The following is a 15,995-nucleotide window of genomic DNA, read 5'->3' on the forward strand; positions in this document are numbered from 1 at the left end:
ATGGCCTCGGGGCGCATGGCCTCGGCGGGCGCGCGCCGGCTCCCCGGAGGGACGCGCGCGGCGGCCCAGCGCTGCTGCGGCTTCGCGCTCCGCCCGGCCCCGCCCCCGGGCCCGCCGCGGCCGCCGCGGCCGCCGCGGCCAATGAGGTGAGGGGGAGGCGCGAGCGCCCGCGCGGGCGGCGAGGGGTCGCCCGGGGCGGCGGGGGCGGGGGCGGGGGCGGGGCGCGGCCTCCCCGGGGTCTCCCGGGGCGCTCGCCTTCCAGCCCCGGGGGGCGCCCAACCGCTGCTTGCCGCTGGCGGGCCCCGAGGCCGCGGCCCCCGAGTCCTAGCTCTTAGCCGCGACGCGGCCCCCGCTCAGAGGATGCACCCCACTTTTGCCCGCCCCCCCCAGCACTGTCCTCGGCCGCCCTCGACCTTTCGCACTCGTGACTGCCGCGCCGCGGCGCCCGGCAGGCCGCAGCAGGTGCTGGGGAAAGCTTGTCTGGACGCCCTGCCTGGGATGCGCCCCGCTCCCCCAGGAATGCCTGAGGGACACAAAGTCATGACTTCCTCTCTCCTTTCCTCTTGTCCTTAGATTTCTGACGCTCTGCAGCCTTTTCTTGCCCCGCGCTGCCCGGGTCTTGGTGGCTGAGGTTGGCTTACCTCCCTCTCGTTCCTTCATGGGCTTTGCAGCCCCCTTCACCAACAAGCGAAAGGCTTACTCCGAGCGTAGGATCATGGGGTGAGCATCCTCCCCCCTCCAGCATCCTTACCCCTTCCCTTCGTCTCCAAATGACTAACTCCAGGCTAGGATGCAAGGTGGCAGTGGTGGGCTAGCTTCCTCCCCGGCCATCCCTCTCCCTAGCTATTATTACTGATCCTTTATCCTTCCCTGCTAGCCTTCCAACCTTAATTTTCCCCTTCCTCGTTGCTCTACCCGTCAATTAAACGAAACATTATATTTGGACAGTATAAGACGACAGGGTATTGTCCCTCTGCTGACCTTTTACACGTATTCGTGGGCAAAATAAAAATACTAACTGAGCACTTGCTACGGCTAGTAGTTAGGCTACTTAAGTGTTTTACGTAGTTTTTCTTTTGATCCTGTCAACAAACCTATGAATCAAGTACTAAGTCTGATTTATAGATGAGAAAAACGGAGGCACAGGTAATTTTACCTAGGGCTACATTGTTAGAAAGTTGTAGAGCTAGGATCTGAGTTCTTGTGATCACCAATGAAATTGGTAGCCTCTGTTCCCCCTAGATGGTCCTGCTTAGGATCAAAATAGATAATAAATGCTGGGCAGCCCAAGTGGCTCAACTGTTTATTGCCTCCTTCAACCCAGGGCATGATCCTGGAGACCCCGGATCGAGTCCCACATCGGGCTCCCTGCATGGAGCCTGCTTCTCCCTCTGCCTGTGTCTCATGAATAAATAAAATCATAAAAAAATAGATAATAAATGCAAAAGCATTCTGTGAACTGCAAAACATAATCTCTCTGTGACTCCTTCCCCTAGGTACTCAATGCAGGAGATGTTCGAAGTGGTGTCCAATGTCCAGGAGTATCGTGAGTTTGTGCCTTGGTGTAAGAAGTCCTTGGTGGTATCTAGCCGCAAAGGTCACCTGAAGGCCCAGTTAGAGGTTGGCTTTCCACCTATAGTGGAACGTTATACGTCTGCTGTTTCCATGGTCAAACCTCACATGGTCAAGGTGAGGCACTGGGAGGGATTAATCAGCGAAGTTTTTGTATTTTTTAGCATTTTTTTACACTGAAGGGTTATTTTGGCCTTCCTTGTACTGATTTTATCAATACCTCCCTAATAAAACATTAGAAGGAAAGGAAGACATTTTTCAGTTCTTTCTTATACACTCTTGCACTCATTATAGGTTTCTTAAAGTACTTATTAAAGGTTTCATTCCATTGTAATATTATTTGACTAACTGCCCTCTTCTAGGCTGTTTGCACTGATGGCAAGCTCTTCAACCACTTAGAGACCATTTGGCGATTCAGCCCTGGTATTCCTGCCTATCCTCGAACTTGCACTGTGGACTTTTCGGTGAGTCAGGAGGCTGTGGAGCATAGAGCAACAACTGGATTGTGAAGGCTGGGCAGAGGTACTGTGACAGTTATTAAGTATAGCTAGGACTTGGTATTGCCCAAGTCAATGACACTTTCCAGAAGTCTGAGCTTACATCAAACTTTACTCTGTGCTCAGTCCTAAGTAAGGGCTTTTGAGGGGATCTAAGGAACTGGAGTGGGTAAGGGAAGAAAGGACTATCCACCAAGGTCTTGAATAGTTTCTCTTACCCATTCCCAGATTTCCTTTGAATTTCGTTCTCTACTGCACTCCCAGCTGGCCACCATGTTTTTCGATGAGGTTGTCAAACAGAATGTCGCTGCCTTCGAACGTCGGGCAGCCACCAAGTTTGGTCCAGAAACAGCCATCCCCCGTGAACTGATGTTCCATGAGGTGCACCAGACTTGAGGCAGGATTGTTCCCTGGCCTCTCCTCTCCCTCCCAACCCAATTCTCTTATTTATTTCACTTGACTTCTGCTCCAATGTAACAGAAGAGTCTGTGTTCATAATGATATTCTCCCTCTCAATTCCCCAGAAATTGGGTTATAAGCTGGCTGGAAATGCTGGGGCAGAAAAGCAGGAGGTTATGGAAAGAAGACGTGCCTAGGAAATGGTCAGGCTCATCTTGAGAGCCTCATATGTCTGATGTCTGCAGCCTTCTCACGGGGAATTATAATCACGACTGTTGGTTGTCTTTGGACCCTGTCAAGATGCCTTAGTGTCTGACCAGGGGAACATTGCAACTTTTCCAGAGATTGAATAAACTGAACTTTTTCCTCTGACAGAGAGGTATTGGGTAGTCAATAACCTGCCTGCCTGAGATGTCTCAGAAAATGCTAGATCTGGCCCCAGCTTGAAATCTATATGAACTCACTTTAAGAATATTTCCATGCTGCCTGGTTAGTGGAGAGCAAGGGGCTGTCAACATCAGTGCCACAGGGGCAAGGAGAATAAAAGCACTGAAGAGAATTGTACTCTTGGGTTGTACCTTTTTCTTCCACTTGGCTGAGTTTTTATAAATTTCAATAAATTAATTGTGACAGTGTGAATTTGGCATTTTTATACTGTTTCTTCGGGGGAACAATGTGGATATAGCAGAGCAGAAGAAAGTCATGGCTTCCTTAGGGGAGTAAAGATGCAAGAAGGCCTCTTGGACATAGTGTCCCTGCTAACTATAGTAGCACATTCTACAAGCCAGGACCTAGTACCCACTCCCTTGCCTATTTATAGACTTTTTCAGAAGGTCAGTTGCAGCAGGAGTCTCAGGACAGAATAATCTGGCCTCAGATCTACCATATAGCCCATGGCCTCAGGACCACCTCTTATTCTGAAGACCTTTAAGAGACTGCAAGGAACACGCATTCCACACAGCACCAGAGCCCTCTAGTGGCTCAGGTCCAGAGCTAGCGGTCCTCCTCTGTTTGCCCTTGGTATGGTTTGTTCCTTTCACCCAGTGGGCTGGACCAGCTTCCTTGGATTAGCCACAGAAGCAGGTGTGAGGTCTCAGCTAAGGTCCTTGAGTGTGCTATCTTATGACAAAATTAAGCAGGATGGGGGCGCTGAACGATAAGGACTTATAACCTTGAGGGGAGACAGGAGACAGAACTCTCCTTTGGAAATTTCACAGGGATCCTGTCTTATTCGTGTAAATGAATGTCAGACCCAACTAAAGATAAAGGTGCGCACAAGACAACTTAGAACCCACTTAGTCCAGGATCTTGCTAGCCATATTCCTTATTTTATAACAGAAATTCTTCCAGGCCTTATTTAATAGCAGGCTCAAGCATTGTTAATAAAAACATTTATTTTGCATTTTATACAGAACAACCTGAAGTCTGGATCATGACTTGACAGTTACCCAGGGGTTTACAGACAATGTGTCCATCTCAGCGTGGCTCTAGGGATTAGGGATCCACACAAACACAGGCAGGAGTTTGCAAGGGAGGAAGGGGGCACAGTAGGAGTGTATTTCAATCCTTTCTTAAAGAAAAGGCAGTAGAGCATTCTGAGTCACTGAAAACCTGTGCAAATGGGGCTTCTAAGAAATAAGCACTGTACTGTAAGCTCTTGGGGAAGGGACTGGATAAGGACCTTGATAAATAAAGGGATATTTCCTTGTAGCAGGAAAAGAGAAGGGAGGCCTACTATTTTTAATGTTCTTAGCCCCAGAACCTGATAGTCAAAGGAAACCACGTCCAATCTTAAATAATTTCCCTGCTCAGAAAGTAGTACCTATATCCCTGGAACCAGACTCTGAAGATACCATTCTGGACATTCCCAAGTCCTTATTCAGTGGCCTATAGCATATTAAAATAAAGGGGAGAAAAAAGGTCAGAGGGTAGTGGCTTGTGTTCCGCAGAAGTGAAAACTTAGATCATGTTAAGCATTCATAAAGCCAAATGACTGGGAAAGACTACTACTTACTTAGATAGTGGCATATATAACCTGCTGAAAGAGGTCTCTAGTAAGGACCAAGAAGGGTAGGTCCAGAGTACCCTCAGCTTGAAGTGCAGCAGGTACAGAAAATCTGGAAGGAGGGAACAAAGTAGTGGGGAATGGAACACTTCAGATCTTAATTTTCATGGGATAATTAAAAAAAAAAACCAACAACACTGGGTGCCAGTCACAAAATGTTAATGGCCTTTATGGTCACTTGATAGCATAAAAAAAAATGCCAAAGATGTCCAACTAACCAACAGGTCTTGCTAGGAAGTGTCTGTGTGCATGGGAGAGGGTGATGGGGCTTGATAGAGCTGATAATCCAACATGATTCCTATGGAAACAAAAAAGGCGGAGTCCTGATTTGCTGGCCTACGGAGGGCTGGAGAGAACAGAACCGAAAGCTCTGAAGTGACTGCAGATTCTCTGCAACCAGCTTTAACCCATGGAAAGGAGAGCCAGATTCTCACTCTAGAGATGGTGGGGGGCCCAAACCTAACCCATACCACATGCATTAGTCCTGGTCACCCTACAGTTGATGGGCAACTCACCAGGCAAGAGAAAGGAACTGGTTGGGGAGGAAGAAGTTACTTTTTATCTCTTAAAGTCTTAATTTATATTTTAACCTCCAACTTATTATCAGTGCCTCAGATACAATTTAATCTTAAGTCTTAAAAAGCCCCCTGAAACAAATCAAAATTATACTTTTTTTTTTTTTAAAGCTCCCTCACTTTCTGGTAGTTAGTCTCCCCCAGTCTTCAGTTTTACCCTGACTTAGAGTCCACAAACTTCATCAGACCATCTGTGCTCATGGACTTGGGCCTCTCTAGTGGGAAGCCGAGGGCTCGGCTCCAGATGAGCTGTGCCAGTACACCCAGTGCTCGTGATACCCCAAACAGGACTGTGTAGTAATTCATCTCTGTCATGCCGTAGTACTGTAAGATAAAAGAGAGAAAAGTTCTGTTAAAGGCCCTGAGGTAATGGCACGCACAAATTCAGGGTGACACAAACCTTAACCAAGTCAGCCTTAAATAGAAATGAAACTAGGAATAATACAATAATTGGGATTCTGAAAAGAGAGCACCCTTTTCCTCCTGCCTGCACCTGCCCTCTGCCATAGGCAACTTTATCAAAGGGGTAAGGAAGAAGGTATGAGTCTTTGCTCTGACTACGAGGTTGACTTTCTGCATGGCAGAGAACATTAGGGGTTGGCACAAATTAAAGGGAAAGCAGGGACAGGAAGGCTCACCTGGAGCAGCACGCCACTGTGAGCATCTACATTGGGCCAAGGGTTCTTGGCCTTGCCCTGCTCTAACAGGACATTGGGCACAATCTTGTACAGCTGAGCAACCAGCTTAAACATGGAGTCATGAGGCAGGTGTTTCAGAGCAAACTCTCGCTGACAGGTATATCGTGGGTCAGTCTTCCTTAGTACTGCATGGCCATAGCCTGGGACAACCTGCGAAGAAAGGGTAAAAAAGCCAGTTGTATTCTCAAGTAGATGTTCTTGTCTTTTCTAAATTCTTTAGGATAGACAAATATGGGGGAGGGGGGTCTTCTCTAACTTAGTGACCTCTTTCATTCTATTCTCCCTAATTCTTCCAAATCATGCAACTTGGGTCTTGGTTTCTTTCCTAGTTGCTAAGCATCTCTGCTTACCCGTCCTGAGTTCAGTGTGTTCCATATGTAGTCTCGTAACTTCTCATCTGACACATCTTTGCCAACTTCTTTCTGTAGTTGTGTGAGCCAAACAAGTACTTCCTATGGGTTAGGTTTGGGGAATAAGACAGTGTCAACACATATGCCAAGAGAGAATGCCAAGATCAGAAGACAAGCACGGAGCAGAAAAGGAAAAGGAAGTCTTACCTGATTTGCCAAACCATGCAGGGGCCCTGCTAGCCCGTTCATGGCTGCCGCAAAGGACAGGTAGGGGTCTGAAAGGGCACTGCCCACCAGGTGGCTGGTATGGGCACTTACATTGCCTCCCTCATGGTCACTGCGAGGAAGTAAGAAAGGAGAATCAAGGCCAAGAGAAAGAGGAGGAAAAAGGGGCAGACTATAGAAATACAGACCTTGCTCTTCTCTCATCACATGCTAGCCTAGTTATGGGCTCATACCAGCCTATAGCAGCCAATGATACAGAAGCTTTTGTAAGAGATGTCCCAAACTCATTACCAGCCTCTATTCACTAATCCACAGGGCTGGAGAGGTCATTGGTTGATGACGCCTGTGTGACAAGTTTCTGGACTCTCACTCCAGCTTTAATAGCAATGGCCAGAAGAGGGAGCTCCTAGAAAGCTGAAAGACCATCTACTGTGACAACTTTCCCCCAGCTGCTTAGAAGCATTACTTTGTTCTTAAAAGTGGTTATGGTAATCTCCCTACACCTCTGGATTTCCTTTACTAGACTCCTTTCTTGCCTTGTGTGATCCCTTATGCCATGTTTCCACCTCCCTGCTGCCTACCACCTGTTCCCAGAAGATGAGAATGTGAAGGAGCTTTTCTTTTTTTTTTTTTAATTTTTAATTTTTATTTATTTATGATAGTCACACAGAGAGAGAGAGAGAGAGGCAGAGACACAGGCAGAGGGAGAAGCAGGCTCCATGCACCGGGAGCCCGACGTGGGATCCGATCCCGGGTCTCCAGGATCGCGCCCTGGGCCAAAGGCAGGCGCTAAACCACTGCGCCACCCAGGGATTCCTGAAGGGACTTTTCTTAAAAATTTCTATCAATCCAGGGCAGCCTGGGCGGCTCAGCGGTTTAGCACCGCCTTCGGCCCAGGGCGTGATCCTGGAGGCCCGGGATTGAGTCCCATGTTGGGCTCCTTGCATGGAGCCTGCTTCTCCCTCTGCCTGTGTTTCTGCCTCTCTCTCTCATAAATAAATAAAATCTTCAAAAAAAAAAAAAAAAATCTATCAATCCCTGGTAGCTATGGTTGCTAGGTCTAGCTTACCTGTGGATGGTGAGGTACAAGCGCATGAGCTCAGTGAACTGAGCATCAGTATAGCCTAACATGTTGGTAAAATTGTGGGACCAGTCCAGCTTAGAGTCAATGGCCCCAATACTGCTGCCCTCTCGGTAGAGATTCCGGTAAATCTTTGCTGCAACACAAGGTAGCTTTGCGATCAGATCCATACAATCTTCATAAATCAACTGTTGAGGAAAATAGAGGGGGGGAAACAAAAGGATTATCAATAAAAAAGAATTAAGCAAGGATGCTCTTTGTACTCCATGGATTGGGCATTTGGTTAATGGTTTCATGCTCAGTGATTATATATGGAGGGTAACAATAACTATTTAACTGAACAATTTTTATGACCCAGGCTCTGCACTAAATGATTCACACATAATATCTCATGTATATCTTGTGACATAGTAACCTCCATTTTACAGGTGAGGAAACAAGTTCAGAGCATTCAGTTAAATGCCAAAGTCAGATTAAAAAAAAAAAGAAAGGTTTATTTATTTTTGAGAGGGTTGAGGGAGAAACGGAGAATCTCCAAAAGACTCCCTACTGAGCATGGAGCCTGACCATGTGGGGCTCGATCCCATGACTCTGAGAGATCATGACCTAAGCCAAAATCAAGAGTTGGACACTTAACTAACTGAGCCACTCAGCACGCCCACTTTTTTTTTTCTTTTTTTTTTTTTTAGCACGCCCACTTTTATGTTTAATCATGATCCTTCCCACTACATGACTTAATGCGCTAAGACACTAGGTTTTAAGAATCAAGTCTATGTTTCATCTTTCTTTTCTTTTCTTTTTTTGATGATTATTTATTTATTCATAGAGACACAGAGAGAGACAGAGGCACAGGCAGAGGGAGAAGCAAGCTCCATGCAGGGAGCCTGATGTGGGACTCAATCCAGGGTCCCCAGGATCAAACCCCGGGCTGCAGGCGGTGCGAAACCGCTGCACCACCGGGGCTGCCCTATGTTTCATCTTTTAAAGAAAATTCACCATATATACCAAGGGTCAAACAGTGGCACTCAACTGTTAGTTAATAACAAAGACTTCTGTTTTGTAAGCACTATTATATAACAGGAACTGTGATATGTTATTTGCATTTTTTTCTTTTCTCACAATAGCCCTGTAAGGTAATATATCCCTCATTTTATTTTTTTTATTTTTTTTAAAATTTTTATTTATTTATGATAGTCACACAGAGAGAGAGAGAGGGGCAGAGACATAGGCAGAGGGAGAAGCAGGCTCCATGCACCGGGAGCCCGATGTGGGATTCGATCCCAGGTCTCCAGGATCGCGCCCTGGGCCAAAGACAGGCGCTAAACCGCTGCGCCACCCAGGGATCCCTATCCCTCATTTTATAAATGAAAAAGTTTGGAAGCTTGGTTAGGTCAAGTAACTTGCCCAAAGTTACCCAAGTTACCCACTCAGCTAATATGCATCATGTAGCTTAAACAATTTTTAACTCATGGACAATCTTGTTTCATCTATACCCTTACTTTCGCCTTCCCCCTCCCAAATTATTTTGAGCGAATTCCAAATATCATATATTCCAACATGTAAATATATAAGCATATAACTCTAAAGATAAAGGCTGTGAAAAAAATCATAAAGCCATTAGCCTATAGGGAAAAAAATGAACAAATCCTCAATATTACTAAATATCTACTGAAAATAGCCCACACTACAATCATCTCACATCTTTAAACTTTTTTTTTTAATTTTACTTTATTTTTTTTAAAAGATTTTATTTATTTATTTATTTATTTATTTATTTATTTATGAGAGATACTTTGGGCTGCCTTAAGTCTCTTTTGATCAATGTTGGGTTCCCTCTTGTGTTTTTTTTTTTTTTTTTTTGGAACTACTTTGCAATTTATTTGTGTAAAATCGGATCACTCGTTCTGGAGAATTTCCCAGTTTAGATTTTGCTGGTTATATACCTGTGATGTCACTTAACCTGTTCCTATTCCTCTGTCTACTGTATTTTCTACAAACTGAGAGATCTAAAGGCTTGAGTAGTTTCAGATTCAATTTTTTTTTTTTTTAGCAAGACTACCCAAATGACCACCCAGTGATGTATGCAAGTATTGAACCACTATACTGTAACCTGAAACTAGTATTATACTGTATGTTAACTGGAATTTAAACCTTAAAAAAGGGCAGCCCCGGTGGCTCAGCGGTTTAGTGCTGCCTTCAGCCCAGGGCGTGATCCTGGAGACCCGGGATCCAGTCCTGTGTCGGGCTCCCTGCATGGAGCCTGCTACTCCCTCTGCCTTGTGTCTCTGCCTCTCTTTCTCTCTCTGTGTGGGTCTCTCATGAATAAAGAAATAAAATCTTTAAAAATAAAAAGCGTATCTTTACAAAAATAAATAAAAATAAACCTTAAAGAAAAAAAAAAAGACTACCTAATAAATAGTGCTGTTTATTTACTAATAGAAACAGAAAAAGAAGGGGCAGCCCGGGTGGCTCAGCGGTTTAGCGCCACCTTCAGCCCAGGGTCTGATCCTGGAGACCCAGAATCGAGTCCCACGTCGGGCTCCCTGCATGGAGCCTGCTTCTCCCTCTGCCTGTGTCTCTGCCTCTCTCTCTCTGTGTGCCTCTCATGAATAAATAAATAAAATCTAAAAAACAAACAAAAAAAGAGAAGTAAGTTGATAGGGCATAACTCTTGATCTTAGGGTTGTAAATTCAAGCCCCATGTTGGGTGTAAGAGATTACTTAAAAATAAAATCTTAAAAAAAAAAAGAGGAAAATATAATTTAGCTGTCTCTTTTGGGGATATTAGCTTGCTCAACTCTTCGGTCTCAATTTTATCTTCTCAAAGGGATTTTAAGTTCCTCAGGGACAAGATAGAGTTTTGGCATTGTTTTCTTTTTTGAAATAACTTTAAAAAAATCTGCTTTTGGGACGCCAGGGTGGCTTGGTGGTTTAGTGCCTGCCTTGGGTTCAGGGTGTGATCCTGGGGTCCTGGGATCAGGTCCCACATCAGGCGCTTCTCCCTCTGCCTATGTCCCTGCCTCTCTCTATTTCTCATGAATGAATGAATGAATAAATAAATAAATAAATCTGCTTTCATCCATAGTTCCAGGTATATAGAAAGCATGGAATAAACACTTGCTGGTTGATATTATTATGTAGTGCTAATACACAAGTTATTTTTTTAAATTTCATTTATTTATTCATGAGAGACACACAGAAAGAGAGAGAGAGAGAGGCAGAGACATAGGCAGAGGGAGACGCAGACCCCATGCAAGGAGCCCGATGTGGGACTCGACCCCGGGACTCCAGGATCACGTCCTGGGCGCAAGGCAGGTGCTAAACCTCTGAGCCACCCCAGGGATCCCAATACACAAGTTAAATAGCTAACTGCTCCTGCAAGAAGTCAGGAGGTTTCAGTAGTTCTGTTCAAACAAAGAACAAAACCTATTAATAACTAGCCAAAATGAGTTAATCCCTATGAAGTCACAAGTTATGCAAGTATCAAATATTTTGTGAATTTTGTCAATGTCACTGGATTCAATAAGAATATAAAAATTAAAAAGCTACTCGAAGCAAGAAATATTCAGCTAACACTTGCAAGTTCTCAGGAGATTACTTTTTTTTTTAACATTTTTTTATTTTTTTAAATTTATGATAGTCACAGAGAGAGAGAAAGAGAGAGAGAGAGAGAGAGGCAGAGACATAGGCAGAGGGAGAAGCAGGCTCCATGCACGGGGAGCCTGATGTGGGATTCGATCCCGGGTCTCCAGGATCGCGCCCTGGGCCAAAGGCAGGCGCTAAACCGCTGCGCCACCCAGGGATCCCAGGAGATTACTTTTGTGATAATCATACTCTAACCACACACACCTCCTTACAGATTTATATCCTCCAAGGAAGTAGGTTACTTCCAGAAGCCTGCATCAAGTATATGTAGTCCTAAGAGACTTGGATTAATTAGCATAATGCCAAGAAGAACAGGATCCTGGGCTAGACAAATTGTTATCTGTGGAGTATATACTAACTTGCAAAACTATTTGGAAAGTAATGATTGGCCACATCAAAAAGAAACCACATAAAGGAGATTGTGTTCATTTCTACTACTGAGAATGAAGTTTATAAACCAACATGTATCAGACCAAGTATGACAACATGGGATCCTTAAGCTGTTTTTGTAGTGGTCAATGCTGTATAGTCAAGAAGAGATCAAAATCAAAACTGACAGAAAACTCTTGTTATCTCTTTTTTTTCTTTTTAAGATTTTATTTATTTATTCATGAGAGACGCGGAGAGAGAGACAGCGAAACAGGCAGAGGGAGAAGTAGGCTCCCCGCAGGGAGGAACTCAATCCCAGGCCGGGATCAAGACCTGAGCCAGGGATCCCTGGGTGGCGCAGCGGTTTGGCGCCTGCCTTTGGCCCAGGGCGCAATCCTGGAGACCCGGGATCGAATCCCACGTCGGGCTCCTGGTGCATGGAGCCTGCTTCTCCCTCTGCCTATGTCTCTGCCTCTCTCTCTCTCTCTGTGACTATCATAAATAAATAAAAATTAAAAAAAAAAAATCTTTAAAAAAAAAAAGACCTGAGCCAATGGCAGATGCTCCACCACCGAGCCACTCAGGCATCCCCCTATTTCTTTTTTTAATAAGTTAAGACTGAGATGCTATTTAGCTATTTGTACCAAAACACTCTTCATTGATACAGCCTTGCGGGAGAAAAAAAAAGGCAATTAAGACAGGCCAACATCACAACTATCTGGAATAAGGATTATAAGGATTGTAAAGGTTTTTTTTTTTTTTAATTTTTATTTATTTATGATAGTGAGAGAGAGAGAGAGACAGAGACACACAGGCAGAGGGAGAAGCAGGCTCCATGCACCGGGAGCCCGACGTGGGATTCGATCCCGGGTCTCCAGGATCGCGCCCTGGGCCAAAGGCAGGCGCCAAACCGCTGCGCCACCCAGGGATCCCGGATTATAAGGATTGTAAAGCTGACCATAATCATCATCGTGAGTCGTGGCCAGGTAGTTCGCTTTCAATCATTATTAAGAAGACACAGAGAAAAAAAAAAAAAAAAAGAAGACACAGAGAGGGGCAACTCGGGTGACTCAGCGGTTTAGTGCCGCCTTCAGCCCAGGGCATGATCCTGGAGACCCAGGAACGAGTCCACGTCAGGCTCCCCACATGGAGCCTGCTTCTCCCTCTGCCTGTGTCTCTGCCTCTCTCTATGTCTCTCATGAATAAACAAATAAAATCTTTAAAAAAAAAAAAAAAAAAAAGAAATATTGTGTCTGACCTTTGAAAGAGACACAAGATGTAACAGCAAAAGAGCACGAAGCTCTACTAAACTAAAGCAGTTACTGGTGCTAATATTGGTGCAGTGTGAACTTATCAGACACACATCCTCTAAGGCTGACAAATACATCAGTACCACTTTTAAATACTCTCCAAAAGATTGGCAAAGTCCTGGAACATAACATGTTTACTTCAAGACAACTGCACTCAGATGACATCTCACGAAAAGATAATGGCAGAACAGTCAATCAATGATTACACTGAAACAAGATTCATTTTAATGATTCAATAAAGGACAGTATGAAACAATGAAGCATGCTTGGATCCCTGGGAAATATCTTATAGGTCTATTATAAAGCATGAAAAAGCTATTTTCTCCTCCTGTCGTGACAGTCAAGACAATAGCACTGTAAGTAGTAACAGGCAGATCCGAGTGGTCAATTTCTAAAAGACAAGGGTTTTGTTTTGTTTTTTAAAGATTTTATTTATTTATTTATTCATGAGACAGAGAGAGAGAGAGAGAGAGAGAGGCAGAGACACAGTCAGAGGGAGAAGTAGGCTCCACGTAGAGAGCACAATGTGGGACTCAATCTCAGGACGCTGGGATCACACCCTGAGCCAAAGGCAAACAGTCAATTGCTGAGCCACCCAGGCGTCCGGAAGAGACAAGTCTTAAAATAGGAGAACTGCTGGTCTCAATTTAACCTTTTCTGGTATGGTGACCCACACAAATAACAATTACCTGAGTAACATTTAAAAAAGAAAATGGAAAAAAAAAAAAAAAAAGAAAATGGAGGGACACTTGGGTGGCTCAGTGGTTGAGCGTCAGCCTTCGGCTCAGGGTGTGATCCTGGAGTCCTGGGATCAAGTCCCGCATCAGGCTCCCTGCGTGGAGCTTGCTTCTCCCTCTGTCTGTGTCTCTGCCTCTCTCTCTGTGTGTCTCTCATGAATAAATAAATAAAATCTTAAAAACAAACAAATAAATAGAAAAAATGGAAAACAATATATTCAGATTATACAACCTTCTGAACCTGCTGATACAGAGCTTTATGAATGCTTTAAGTACTTGTGAATGTGTATATTTTCCATAATTCCTATGCCTTCTTTCACAGTGCCAACCTAATTTCAAACTCCCTTCCACTTTCCCCCAATAGCAAACACAATTCAATACACAGTTGGCATTGAGTAAGTATTGACCAATCAAATGAAGCAGGATTTGCCAAAACCCCAAAAGGATTGCATCAGATCAGTGGACTGTGCATGTTATTCTGTGCCATGCATCAAGTAAACTCTTTGGGGGCTTTCTCCTGGTCAAATCATCTATCTAGTGTATCTGCTTCACAAAAAGGGACCATTCTGTTCCTATTTTACCTGTTTCCAAATAAGAAAAGAAAATGAGATGGATGTCTTGCTATAAACCTAGCCAGATAACTTGTACTTTACCCAGTGTTTGTGAATACCATGTAGGGTACTGGAAAGAGGATGGAAGGAGTTATGTACTATCCGCTGGGACAAGGCAGTCTTCTCATACTCCAACCAGTTCAAACTAGTAGGGTCACATCTCATTTTCAGAAATCAAAGCTCATTTGTTTCTGGATCCTAATCCCAGGGTAGTAACCACCCTTCTGCTATGAAACAGTACAGAACATTGGCAGATTGGCATTAGTCCTCCTAGCTAGACTGAGAACTGCCTTAGCTGTCATTCACCTAACATTCCAAGATCTTCCTCATTTGAGGACAAGAACGAGAAAAAGGGACATTTGGGGCTAGAGCAGACTACTCTGTGAAATCTTCCTCAGGGATCCTGTAGTTAAGTCACATCTTTTTCAATGTTCCAACAGCCCTGTGTAATATACCCTATTGCAGCAAGATTTACTAAACTGTATTTTTTTTTTACATGTATCTCACCCTAATCAAACCAATAACCTTGGTGATAGAAAGCATGTTCCATTTATCTATATAATCCCAAGGACTGAAAAAAAAAGCAAGCCTAAAATAAAAATTTGTTAAATGAGCTTCTGTCATAACCGAGAGTAGTAATCTTCTTAAAGATTCTACATTCCTTTTTCTTCCTTCACACTAAAGTCCTTTAAATCCCCATCACACATTACACCAAAATTTCTTACCTCCCAGTACTTGGTTCGGTTGATACCCTCTGCATATGCTCGGGCAAAGTTACTTTCACTGTTGAGGGCTGTAATGGCTGCACTGAGCTGAGACATAGGGTGTAGATTGGTAGGAAAGTTGTCCAGCATGGTGACCACATGGGAAGGTAGAGCTGCCCTCTTTGCCCACTCTTTTGAGAGCCAAGACACCTGTAGAAAGGCAGACATTGCTCATAACACTAGGCAAGGGAAAAAGAGAAATAAAAAAGACAGTGACATCTAAATAAAGAAAATCCAAGAGAATTCAACTCAGTCCACTTATACTGCAGAACTCTGCTCTGATTCCTTCCCCTTACTATACATCCCTACAAACTACCACCCAGAGCCAAATCAGGATTAAGTGCCTGAGATTAGAGAAAGGCAAAGAAGAAGAGAAGGGCTAATATCCTTCTGCTTTACCTGTTCTTCTGTTGGGATTTGTCCAGTTACCAGCAACCAAAATAAGCCCTCTGGCAGGGGTTCTTCACCGCCTTTAGCCTTAGGCAGCAGTTTCTGGCACTCAGGGATACTGTAGCCTCGGAAACGGATGCCCTTGAGGGAAAAGAAATAGGAGGTACAAATTTTAAATTTACTAGCCTGGAAGTCACATAATTGACTAGTCTCATTCTTATCAGACCTTTCAACAAGTTAGAATAGAATTTTTAAAGCTTAAAAAAAATTTTTTTAAAGCTTAAATCTTGGGATCCCTGGGTGGCGCAGGGGTTTGGCGCCTGCCTTTGGCCCAGGGCGCGATCCTGGAGACCCGGGATCGAATCCCACATCGGGCTTCCGGTGCATGGAGCCTGCTTCTCCCTCTGCCTGTGTCTCTGCCTCTCTCTCTCTGTGACTATCATAAATAAATAAACATTAAAAAAAAAAAAAAAAAGGAAAAAAATAAAATAAAAAATAAAGCTTAAATCTTCACGTAACTTGGGATCCCTGGGTGGCGCAGCGGTTTGGCGCCTGCCTTTGGCCCAGGGCGCGATCCTGGAGACCCGGGATCGAATCCCACATTGGGCATCCCGGTGCATGGAGCCTGCTTATCCCTCTGCCTATGTCTCTGCCTCTCTCTCTCTCTCTCTCTATCATAAATAAATGAAAATTGAAAAAAAAAATTA

The 15,995-nt window shown here is 44.2% G+C and overlaps 2 protein-coding genes across 3 annotated transcripts in view; one reads left to right on the forward strand and one right to left on the reverse strand.

Moving 5' to 3' along the window:
• COQ10A (coenzyme Q10A) lies at window positions 1-3,103 on the forward strand. The gene is made up of 5 exons (XM_077913389.1): window positions 1-146; window positions 574-720; window positions 1,497-1,689; window positions 1,935-2,036; window positions 2,298-3,103. Exons 1-5 carry the CDS (start codon window positions 1-3, stop codon window positions 2,463-2,465), a joined length of 756 nt encoding a protein of 251 aa, XP_077769515.1. The 3' UTR covers window positions 2,466-3,103.
• Window positions 3,104-3,842: 739 nt separating this feature from the next.
• Window positions 3,843-15,995, reverse strand: part of CS (citrate synthase) — a 28,811-nt gene continuing 16,658 nt past the window's right edge. For both annotated transcript variants that reach the window (XM_077913386.1, XM_077913385.1), the window contains exons 5-11: window positions 15,298-15,429; window positions 14,860-15,048; window positions 7,451-7,650; window positions 6,364-6,493; window positions 6,157-6,258; window positions 5,747-5,956; window positions 3,843-5,432 (exon numbers count right to left, since the gene is read on the reverse strand). In XM_077913386.1, coding sequence (XP_077769512.1) covers window positions 5,262-5,432; window positions 5,747-5,956; window positions 6,157-6,258; window positions 6,364-6,493; window positions 7,451-7,650; window positions 14,860-15,048; window positions 15,298-15,429 — 1,134 coding nt within the window. In that variant the 3' untranslated portion in view covers window positions 3,843-5,261. The remainder of the gene's footprint in view (window positions 5,433-5,746; window positions 5,957-6,156; window positions 6,259-6,363; window positions 6,494-7,450; window positions 7,651-14,859; window positions 15,049-15,297; window positions 15,430-15,995) is intronic.

This window comes from Canis aureus, chromosome 11 (genome assembly GCF_053574225.1).
Source record: "Canis aureus isolate CA01 chromosome 11, VMU_Caureus_v.1.0, whole genome shotgun sequence".
Classification (NCBI taxonomy): domain Eukaryota; kingdom Metazoa; phylum Chordata; class Mammalia; order Carnivora; family Canidae; genus Canis; species Canis aureus.

Coding starts and splice junctions, on each gene's coding strand:
- COQ10A (XM_077913389.1), top strand. CDS start 1: ATGGCCTCGGGGCGCATGGCCTCGGCGGGCGCGCGCCGGCTCCCCGGA. Junction 721..1,496: donor TCCGAGCGTAGGATCATGGG/GTGAGCATCCTC, acceptor TCCTTCCCCTAG/GTACTCAATGCAGGAGATGT. Junction 2,037..2,297: donor CTTGCACTGTGGACTTTTCG/GTGAGTCAGGAG, acceptor ACCCATTCCCAG/ATTTCCTTTGAATTTCGTTC.